Below are 11,706 nucleotides of genomic sequence, written 5' to 3'. Positions count from 1 at the left end.
ACTACTCACTAGATCTCGTTCAAACCAATTTTCGGTGGAAGTTTACATGGTAATGTACATCATATATTTTTTTTAGTTTTATCATTCTCTTATTTTAGAAGTTACAGGGGGGGGGACACACATTTTACCACTTTGGAAGTGTCTCTCGCGCAAACTATTCAGTTTAGAAAAAAATGATATTAGAAACCTCAATATCATTTTTGAAGACCTATCCATAGATACCCCACACGTATGGGTTTGATGAAAAAAAAATTTTTGAGTTTCAGTTCGAAGTATGGGGAACCCCAAAAATTTATTGTTTTTTTTCTATTTTTGTGTGAAAATCTTAATGCGGTTTACAGAATACATCTACTTACCAAGTTTCAACAGTATAGTTCTTATAGTTTCGGAGAAAAGTGGCTGTGACATACGGACGGACAGACAGACGGACAGACGGACAGACAGACAGACAGACATGACGAATCTATAAGGGTTCCGTTTTTTGCCATTTGGCTACGGAACCCTAATAAGCAATATTCATGATTTAAGAAAAACAGGTTCCATGAAAACCTAAATATGTTTGCTGCATCATTTTACGGTTACTATTCATTGTTTGCAATAAAGATGATTAATTACCATTACTAGTCTTTTTATCTACTCTCTCCAATATAGGATAGGCAATGGTATTATTTGGTCCAAGAAAGTACCACTTGTACGCTTCAATTGAAAACAAAGCATACTGGTCATTTAATAATTAACATTAAAATAAATAAAAAGATTACGTTACTCGAGGGTTGTATAATAATACTACAGCTACTCATTCTCTCAATACGGAACCTTACCAAGAATGTAGTACTTCTAAATAAAAGAAACGACAATTATATTTGTTAATCTAACAAGGGAATTTAGCCATTTTCAAACTGCGTGAACTTCAAGACGTTTTTACTGATCTGCGGGCTTGCCGCTGCGCTACATTTTTACTTATGGTGATACTAGCACCATAAAAGCTTGCTGCGTTGCGGTGTTCTGTGTCTGTGGTGCCTTAATGTTGTTAATTCCGATGCACACATTCCTCACCATATTGTTTGCAACCGAGATAGAATCTGTTAAGACACAGCGAGATTTACACGCTCTCGGTTGCAAATCGTGACCAATCGGTTGACGTTAGACGGAGCCTCAGTCGCGCCCGGTAAGTTGTATAGCATCACAATGTTGGACATATCAATCGCAAGCATTGTAATACCATTCGTTTCCCGTGAGTTTTAAGGCATGGGGTGGAAGGTGAGCTCGGTCTGCGAGTGCGCGAACAGGAGGTTCAGCTGCGAGTCGAGACCGACGTTGTAGACCTTGACCAAGTTGGCGACGGCCTGGCCCGGCTCCTTGCGGACCAGAGCGACTCCCGACACTTTCATCAAATGGACTTCAGAGTCGACGGAACCACCGCCGGTCGTGGCCAGCTTCACGTGACAGGTGACGTCCACGTGGATGTACTTCTCTACGGCTTTTCCTCGCTTTCCCGGAACGTCCACGTATTCAGTCTTCTCCTCGACCTGGGGCAAGTCCGCGCGGAACACGCTCGCCTCTCCCAGAAGACCCTGCAAGATTTCAAATTACAATATATGAGCGTCAACGTACGGGAACTGCCAAGCCTGTCAAGGTTAAATTATACTTCGTTTGGCATCTATCCAGAGTTATTTTTATACTATTTGTCCTTCTGCCAAAACATATTTTTATGAACTTCAGCATATGCCGAAATAATAAATTTGTAAACAAATGTACTACTATGCGCCAGTCGGAACTCGCATTATGGCGAAGTGCCAAATGTTACAGCCATAATTTATTTGCAGTGACGTTTAGTAATGCTTTAGCGATTCCACTTACCCCGTTCCCTGTAATAGTGAATTTCATGCCAGGCTGGATCGCGCGTGGTTCCATGCCAATGCCCTCGGGGTGCGAGTCGGACCAGAAGTAGTTTTCTGGGGCATTAAGAGTGTCCGGCTTGAACGTTATGCGTTTTCCGTAACCCATGCCGACGGACTGCAGGAGAAGGCTTCGGCCCTCGAAGAGATGGCGGCGACAGCCGGCGGGCCGCACTCGGTAGTGGAATCCAGGCACGATTCGGGGATCTACATATGTTCCAATGACAGGCAACTCATACTTCTCGAGTCCAACTACGCAATACTGGCAAGGAATGTCATTAATGTCGCCACCGTTGACGGTGACCCTCCTGGACGATGATTCGATACCAGGCTTCAGTTCATAGCCCTTTCGGAGCTGCTTGATGCCAATCGCAACGTTGACTACTCTGGTCACTGCCGCGTTTCCTCGACCTTTCTTCAAGATGGCTAGTCCGGAAACCGGCACCAATTTAGTAGCTCCATCATTTTCATACCACTCTACTTTGCAAAGCGTACTGATCTTCACTTTCTTCACGATTGATCCGTCTTCAAAGATTTGCTGATCCACTTCAATTTGATTTTTCTGTAAAAGAAAACCAACATTAGCCTCAGTTCAAGATGAATAAATAATTAACAGCGTAAACCACATTTTAATAACACATCGTTCGAAAACTCACCTGTTGCTGGACAACTTCAAGGATGCCCTGAGGTTCATGGTTCGCATCATAGACCGTGAATTTATCCCCAATGGACACGGCCTCAAGCTCGAACAAGAATCCTTCCGGTCTAGAGTCGGTCCAGAAATAATTGTTATTGTCATTGAGCGAGGAGTCATGGGGTTCAAATGTGACGCGGCGCGCAAACCCGCGTCCAATCGACTGCAGCGTCAGGGCCTTCCCTCCGAACAAGTACTTGGGCTTCACCGACAATGGGGCCGCGTCTAGAGCCTGAAAATTTAAATCATTCTATAATTCATGCCCACAAAAGTTAACTAGAAAACCTTACAATTTACCGTTCCAAAACAAACAACAAGTTCAAATAATTTACATAATTACGATGCAATCTTTACTTTTACTTTAGATAAAACCAATTTGTGAAAGACATGATTACTTTTCCAAGTGTTCTTCAATGCAAAATGTCTGATTATGTTTAATGACTTCATGAATTGACGTTATGAAGATGATTACCATATGTGTATTAGAACTCGAGCATTTTTGTTTTTATTATACCCACGGATTAACATTCTAGAAGGACTGTTCAGATGAAAAAATAACCATATCAATACACAAGTGAAAACTTTAATTTTCAGATCATTGATATGATTGACATGGCAAAAAGCCCTTATGAATGATACTAATGTTTACCTATTGTAGACACAACATGCTGCCGGTCACTTTCGACCCGTCGGGCCACTGCGCTTTTCTTGATGGGGTTTGATTTCAGAACGCCGCTCTGGGCGAGGGTCTGAAAAACTGGACGATCCACATACCAACGCCTACAGCGGAAGTGCACAACCAGTGGCGGACCACGCAAGTTAGCAGTGTTGGTCGTTGGTGACATTTTCAGTCTGTAAATTTCATCAACGGACACCGCTACTCACTGAACCAACCCTACACAAACCTAATCGAACCCTTTCCAAATTGCTCTGGACTGCTGAAATCGGTTCGCCGATAGGAAATTAAGTTTAGATTTTCATTGTCTAATTACAATCGACTGTTTGAAACTTATAATCGCAAAATCCATTGTAATAAATAATAGCACAGCATCTTTGAACATTTGTATGTAAGGTTGCCATTACAATACCTCCTTTGTTATTTTTCATTAACACAAATTTTGCAAAGTGGGAATCAAAATAATATTTACAATTATCATAATATCACTTAAATTAAAATATATGTTCATAAGTTGAATAGAGTTAATACAACGAATACGAAGAATGGTGTATTTATGTTTAATATGTATCTTTAACTCCTACAATATTGAAACAACATGACAACCTTACTCTTATTTTCCCTGCCATAATTACAAACTTTATCAAATCGTACGTGGTTAAGTATAACAAATGATACTAATCGAACATTCTGTTTTTAATATTTTTATATCTCATTACTTTATTTACCTGATTATATTCCACTTTCCTGGGAGAGATCATTTCGATAAGAATAAAACTCCTTAAAATAAAATAAGATATCAGAATAGTCGATTAGGTCATGAACATTTTTGTAAGGCACAAAAACACTCACCATCCTCTTGGTTCTGAAAAGGATTATCCTTACCAAAATGTTCTATAGATAACCACACAGCCAATTTTCAAATCAGTAAGACATTTCATAATCAAATGTAATTAAATTATTTAAAAATCTCCTACCGTATAAAGATATATCTACTAAAGTATGTTCAAAGATAGCTGCAAGTTGAAATATCCAAACTCAATTTCCTTGATATTTCATGTATGCAAATCCGTTTCGTTTGCAATCCAGTATAAAATTTAGCCCCAAACTAATATGGATCTTCGTAGTTTTTCTTTTCGACGTAGGAAAGCTTGACATTGATGACAAAAGCCATATGTATATGATTTTACACAGTTTATATCCTGCCATGGTTAAGCAACATTCAACTGAACTGATGAGGAATAGTTTTCTTACTTTTAAATTATTATTGATATATATCGTTATCAATTTTTAAAGAATCAAATAAAATGTAGAAGATCGCAATCCCATGCAGTCATCCACATTTAATGACAAGGAAAAACTATTCCTCAACGTCCCGCGTTTGTGACAAGTGATGTGAGTTAAGGTTGAAATAAAATTACTCGTCTTACCTGCATGGGTCTAACTTTGTATCGAAAGCCGGTTCTGACGCGAGGGTCGATGTAGACCCCAATGACGGGCAGCTGGTGCGGCGCCGGCGGCGGCACGCGGTACACGGCCGGCACATCCCCGAGGGTGCTAGCATCCAGCAACACCTCCTTGGCATAACTATCCGTCCAACCCTTTTGCAAGCACTCAGGCTGCTCCTGAAATCACACGCCCAATTATATTTCAGTTGATTTTATTTACAATTACGCCTTGTATTGAAAAAGTAAGTCACCAAATCAGTCACTTCTAAAATCAGGTTATTAGTGTCAGATTCCTCAATCGTTAATTTGAATGCCATTCAGTGTTTAAAATATATTTATCGACTTAATTTGCAATTACTAAAAGTAAAATGACCAGACCGCTAGCCGGCTCGGTATGGGATATAATAAAGGAAGTTGGTCTTAAGATAAACACATTTGGAAATGTGTGTTGCAGATCATTTATACGCCGCCAAAATAGAAGCCAAGAGAGGCGTAACCCGCTTACATAATAGAAATTGCATATGTGCTACGCATCAAATTATTCATAGGTAAAAGACATTCTTCTAAAATCGAAATATAGCATAGGTAATATTTTAGAGGCCATTTCAATGAATGCTCGTTATCTTATGACGTACCAAGACAATTGAGTAACAATCAGCAAATTGTAGTAGCTAATAGAAAATCTGCGTCGTAGCACACTTGCGACAAATTGGTTTATTGTGATCACGAGAGTACAAACTAGCGGACTTTGTACTCTCGTGATCGTTGCGCTGATCGAGAGTTATATTTACACGGTTCCATCTATTTCCGGCACAGACGGCTTGCAGATTCCATTCCGCTTACACGAGTGTATTTGCGGAAGCTCAAAATCGGCATCGAACCTTCAAACGAGGTTATCACCCAGGAAGGTGTGATAAAAATAAATCAGATTTATAAAAAAAACTTTATGCAGAATGTTATCGACCTTAAGCTCGAATGAATGAACGAATCAATGAAGCATCACAAATACTGGATTGGTATGAAGCCCTACACAATGTAGGACTAAGGACGATGGTCTCTTTAGCATATAATTGACACTATTCGCAGCGTATACTACGTTTATATTAAAGCAATATGTATATAGATACGATGTGGGTAGGTAATTTAATAACGGCCGTTATCAATTACGATGAGTATTGGTGCGAACGTCTAGACAAGAGGGTCAGGGCAGGCCGTGACGTGTGTGATAACAGCGCGGGGGTGTGACGGCAATAATTAGTACATATTGGTAAAGAGCAGAATGTTGTTTACGTCATGATACTGAACCAAGTACGGAAGTTTTTAAAAAAATTCCTTCGGATATCGCTCGATCAACACAGCTTCTACATATATACATATATGATACAGTTGTAAAAACAATGGTAACTACGCTTTTCCTTTAGGTTGAAAACAACGGAGATCCTTTACCCAGTGGGAGGTGGTGGGAGGCAATCTTAATATATCTATGTCGGCGGCCAATCGTAAGATCAGGCATATCGTGAAATTCCTTGGCATATCGTGAAACGTGAAAATCTTTGACCCGTTCCCTGAGTTGACGAAGGCCCGCTACGCGGGGCTCCTATTTCTGGGCAGTTTGCCCTTCGGGCATCTAAAGCAACCTAACGAACCTATCCTACCTATATATATATTGGTTTAATGTCACTATCGTCAAAACATTACACAGGAACATTACGATCTGCCTGATCTTACGATCGGCCGCCGACATCTATACTGGTGTGTGGCGCCCCCGCGTAGCTGCTATATGTGTGTATACTTAGCTTTTGGTTGTTTACAGATGTTAATACATAATATAAAAATTTGAGCTCGCTAAAGTTCACAAATAATTGAACTTTTGTGGCTGACAACGTCGTGTACGATAATTGCTGTTCGCAGGTAGCCAATGTGTTGAAATCCTCGAAATAATAAAATTGTACTTACGGGTATTTCCAATTCCGGGAATGCCTCCTCCCCGTCGCTTTCATAATCACTCGGGATTGGGAGTTTACTCTTTGAAGTAGTTTCAGATTCCTGTCAAAGAAGATAAGTTTCTTGTAAACAGTGATTGTATAATGGGGGCGAGACAATTACGATCGATCAAGGCAATTGAAATTTTTCCTTGGATCGGAATAAACAAGATGTTTACTTGTAGAACAATATCTTCAATTATTACGTACCTACTTATTTAATTGATATAAAATGTATTATAGTAACGGCAAATGGGACATTTAAGAGGAAATTTGGAGTATTTGTGATATTTCCCTGTTACATGTAAAAGTTCTACCGCTTAGCTTGTTAAAAGATGAATATCCTATCCTTCTTTCATGTTTCAGGCGTGTTGTATCAAAGATACTGCAGTTAGTTTCCACATAATTAATAAATTAAAAGTATGTTTTTTTTCTCCAGTCATGGACACCAAAGCTCCAGTAATGGAACCCCGGTAATGGACGTTGATCCAGTAATGGGCCCCCTATAATGGGCATACCCTATCAGTATAAGATATTGGAAAGGGAATAAGTTTTTGGAAAAAACTAGTTATTAGTCATTTTTGTCACCCGATTGCATTGTCATCCGATTTGCATACGTATCCAAAATTTCAACTCAATCGGAAATCCAAAAGTGGCTCAAATGCCATTTCCAAGATTTGAACCACACTAACTAATACAGGATGGATTTTCTTTTTGGGTCAGTGAGGGCAGCTATCAGATCCCGTGCTGCTACGAGAAAACCTTCCCTCGATTTCAAATTAATGAAGATTGGCTCTTACAGATTTTGGAAAAAACATACAGGGTGCGAGGAAAAGGTAATTTCTGACAAACTTTTTTTTTGTGCCAATCGATCCCATTCCTATTGAAGATCACTTGTATGGAACCAAAAAAAAATTTCCGGCTAGAAAAGCCACAAATCGAGGAAAACTTTTCCCATACAATTTGTATGAAAATGAAAACTTTTATTTTTCACATGCTATTTTTGTATGTCAATCGATTCCATTCCTATCCAGTATCAATAGTTTCTTTGGGGTCAAAATTAAATTTCACATTTTCTCCATAGTAAATGTATGGAAAAAGTTTTTAATAATTTGTGGCTTTTTAGTACATTACCGTAAGTTGACCCCAAAGAAACTATTGATACTAGATAGGAATGGAATCAATTAGCATACAAAAATAGCATGTGAAAAATAAAAGTTTTCATTTTCATACAAATTGTATGGGAAAAGTTTTCCTCGATTTGTGGCTTCTCTAGCCGGAATTTTTTTTGGTTCCATACAAGCTTTTGATCCTCAACAGGAATGGGATCGATTGGCATCAAAAAAAAGTTTGTCAAAAATTACCTTTTTCTCGCACCCTGTATGTTTTTCCAAAATCTGTAAAAGCCAATCTTCATTAATTTGAAATCGAGGGAAAGTTTTCTAAGATCGTTTTCTCGTCGCAGCACGGGATCTGGTAGCTGCCCTCACTGACCCCAAAAGAAAATCCACCCTGTATACAAACTAACAGGGCAAGTTCAATAAAATTTTGTAAAAACGATATTAATTTATCCGAAGTCCGAGGAGACCTCCTGACATAGTTCGTACGGGTAACTACATTATACTTCTGTATTGTTTAAACATGAAATTACGCCATGGCAAGCATCATTATATAAATTATCCCATCATAGGAGGTATGCAGTTTTACAGCTCCTATAATGGGATTGGGCAAAATACCACTATTTTTTATACATCTCTAGAGTCACAACATAATGTGTTGTATACCTTATCTCATGGTAAATGCAATTAACAAAACACATTCTAGTTTACACCAAGTAATAATTAATTACAATTTAATATATGAACCGCCTCTCTTAGCGAAGTTGTTAAGAATTCTTACTGGTTATTTTTTCCAGTGACACGACAACTTTTGGGTTGGCGCCAATTTCTTAAAAAGTAACCGAAATTAATAAAAAGTCAAACTTAAACAGCTCTATGACTCTTATTTATGGTAAAATATTGCCAGTGTTTATAAACTACTTTTACATACTTATTTTAGAGGATTTGTGGTTTTATGTCCCATCACCGGTTCCACGTCCATTATAGGGTCCATTACATTATATAGGGATATAAGGCAATATTTTTATTTACCTTTTGGAGTTATTTTTTTTAAGTAAGTATACCGGTTTATTAAACAACAACAATCTACGTCGGAAAGATAGGTACTTGCATAAACAATGAAAATTATAATTGCAAAGTATTGATATCGAGAAAAATTGGAACTTCGCCCAAACAGGTTGTCGAACCTAACGGTCATAGAAAATGCCGATTCTGGCGCCAATAATAATTTATTCACTACACTTTAGTCATAAGATCAATTGACCTTCATGCTCGTATTGATTTACAGCGAGTACCTAAAGGAAAATCTTACTGAACAAAATGTCTACCACGAGTGTAAATATCAGCAAGCAGAGACTTATGAACTATAAAGACTATCAACTCGATGCTGTTACTATCGCGAGTTCTTGCTATACCTAATCTAATAATATGTACACATACATCTTTAGTAGATTTTTGACGGTAAGTACTAAGATCTACATATGTATATAACTAGCTACCTGGGCAGAAGGCAAAGTCTCCACAAGTGCTGGCTCCTCATCCAGGGCAGTAGAGGTCCCGGCCAAACGGGCCCTTGTCAAATTCCAGAGCCTTTGCAGGGCCAAAGGGGTCTCAATTTGCAGTTCCATGGCTGGACTAGCGAGCATCTTGACTATAGGTTTTTAGGTTATCTGTAACGGGAAAAATACCTTAATGACGTTTGCTGATAAGATGATTAGTCAATTAGAGTAAATAATGAGTCATTGAATTTGTGAATGAGCGGTACCTATGTATTTTAAAATAGTTCAAAGTGTGTGATACATTTGTAGACGAATTTAGATAGATTTATTTAGGGTTGTCAACACGTTCAGTAACATATGTGAATAAAAGTCCTACTACCTATACAAGATTAATGGTATCGACTCGAAAGTCTATTTATAATACAACTAGAAGCCCTCATACTTATTTATTTATTTAACCTTTATTGCACAATACATGAAAGTACAAAAGTGCAAATATACAATGTGTAACAAAAATAGTGGGGATCCGTTTAAGGGCATATTCGGTATCGTGTTCTAATTAGGAAAAAGTATTTAGAACTTTAAAAGCTCCAAACCTCGCATGCTCCAAGTTAATCTAGAATCAAATACTGTAAGAAAAGATTTTAGGACGGTATTTATTTTATATTTTATACAATATGTATTTAAATTTTAACTGAAATAAATTTCAGGTGGCTATTGGAAATGAAGACTTGCACAAAACGCACGCGCAGCACATCAGTATGCTGTATATAGTGCACTTAGTGACCTTTGGTCTCCCCAAACTGTGACGTGTGATTGGCACAGGTGTGAATGGTGGTCCTAATAAAAGGAGTCTCTGTCTCTGACGCAGGGCAGAGTTGAACAAACTGTTGGTTAAATACTCCATTGTATTTAATGGAAAATTCCTACTGCATGTAGGTATGTACTTATTTTATTAACACATCACGTTATGATTCAGACATCCTTGGCCCCGAAATGAAGATCGTGGAGGAAAGAAATCAGATACATTTAGGACAAGATGATAGCAAATATTGTATTTCCTACCTGGCTTTTCTTGGGCAGAGAAAAAATAAAACAAAAAAGACATAAAACATATTTTGGTATTTTTTTGAACATAAACTTCTTTCAGCAGTTAAACTACCCGTGATCTTAACAACAGGTTTCTACTTTTTATAATTTTCAATAGCTTCACGGTCAGGTAAACGTCGAAATCCCAGACCGGGAGGTGAACTACCTGCTTTGACAAATACGGCTTGTCAAGCAAGAGGGTAAAAAAAAGTTTTACCGACATCCATTCCATTATAATTTATTAAAAATTAGGGAAAAATGAATTTTAAATGTAGGTAATCTCCAAGTTTAAACCCCCTGGTTCCTTCACTGTAAAATAATAGTGGATCAATGAGTGGATCCATTTTATAAACGTTGTTACGTTTTATGATACATTTGAATAGCTAGAAGTTACGAAATACTGTTAGGCAATTCCATTGATAAGGAAAATAAACGCATGGACATAAAACATTCAATATCCTGCAGAACAATATCTGAACATGCATTATTATTGATTATTATATGGTAAGGTAGTAAGGATGAGTAATTGACAAACGAAAACTTAAAATCACGTTTTTTTTTATATTTAGCGCATGTCATGCATGGTGGTACGGCACTAAGTCACGATTAAGTGTTATAAATAAAGAGTAAAAGTTGACCATTTAATTATTGATGATGACTTTCTATTCACATATGTCACGAAACGGAGTAGTGAAAACGAATTGATTCAAGATAGCCCAGTGCCGCTGCGGCGACTCAGCGAGAGAAAGCGCTCGATGCAACCAGTCGGCCATTGCTGCGCCCGTTAGCTTACCAGAACATTCCATTTACATGCACTGCTTTTTCTTCCTAATACCTATGTACTTACTTTCAGGAAAAATCCAATATGCTCCAAATGTATCACGAACTTACAGAAATCGTTTAAACATGCCTTACTTAAAACTTACCTCAATTAAATTAAATCTGAGAAATATAGACTTGGCTGGTCAGTGGCAATTCTCAAGAATCCACAAATCTGCAATTCAAAAATTCACAAGTTGCGAAAGTATCACACAGTGTAAGATCGAGGTACTAGCAGAGCAGCTCGAACACGACTGGCGGTTAGTGTAAACGCGGTGGTATTTTAAACTTGATTTAGATAAGACGGCGATCCCCGGCCGTTTAGCTGACTCTGTCTTACATAGGGATTTCTAGACTTGAATAATCGAAGAGTGAGAAGGGTATACGGGCACGCACCGACCGCGTGCTCCGCCAGACGGTAAACCCACACATCGACAAATTATTACGCATGCGTGGAACCTATTGAGCAGCCGAACGACGTCA

General features: G+C 38.3%; 1 protein-coding gene across 3 annotated transcripts; it reads right to left on the bottom strand.

Annotated features, from left to right (window-relative positions):
- Positions 1–1,025: 1,025 nt before the first annotated feature.
- Positions 1,026–11,492, bottom strand: LOC134652968 (uncharacterized). 3 transcript variants are annotated; one of them, XM_063508222.1, is made up of 7 exons: positions 11,331–11,492; positions 9,316–9,486; positions 6,673–6,762; positions 4,699–4,893; positions 2,555–2,824; positions 1,861–2,460; positions 1,026–1,574 (listed from the first exon to the last, which is right to left on the bottom strand). In XM_063508222.1, the coding sequence occupies exons 2-7, from the start codon at positions 9,460–9,462 to the stop codon at positions 1,242–1,244; spliced, it is 1,635 nt and encodes a 544-aa protein (XP_063364292.1). In that variant the 5' UTR covers positions 9,463–9,486; positions 11,331–11,492; the 3' UTR covers positions 1,026–1,241. The 3 variants fall into 3 exon arrangements, with proteins under 3 accessions (XP_063364292.1, XP_063364293.1, XP_063364294.1); XM_063508223.1 differs by having other exon boundaries at positions 9,316–9,462; XM_063508224.1 differs by lacking the exons at positions 6,673–6,762; positions 9,316–9,486; positions 11,331–11,492 and adding an exon at positions 4,968–5,128.
- Positions 11,493–11,706: the final 214 nt, after the last annotated feature.

This window comes from Cydia amplana, chromosome 12, assembly GCF_948474715.1.
Source record: "Cydia amplana chromosome 12, ilCydAmpl1.1, whole genome shotgun sequence".
Taxonomy (NCBI): domain Eukaryota; kingdom Metazoa; phylum Arthropoda; class Insecta; order Lepidoptera; family Tortricidae; genus Cydia; species Cydia amplana.
Note: the sequence above shows the minus strand (reverse complement) of the source record. Positions and strands in the feature narration are given on the sequence as shown.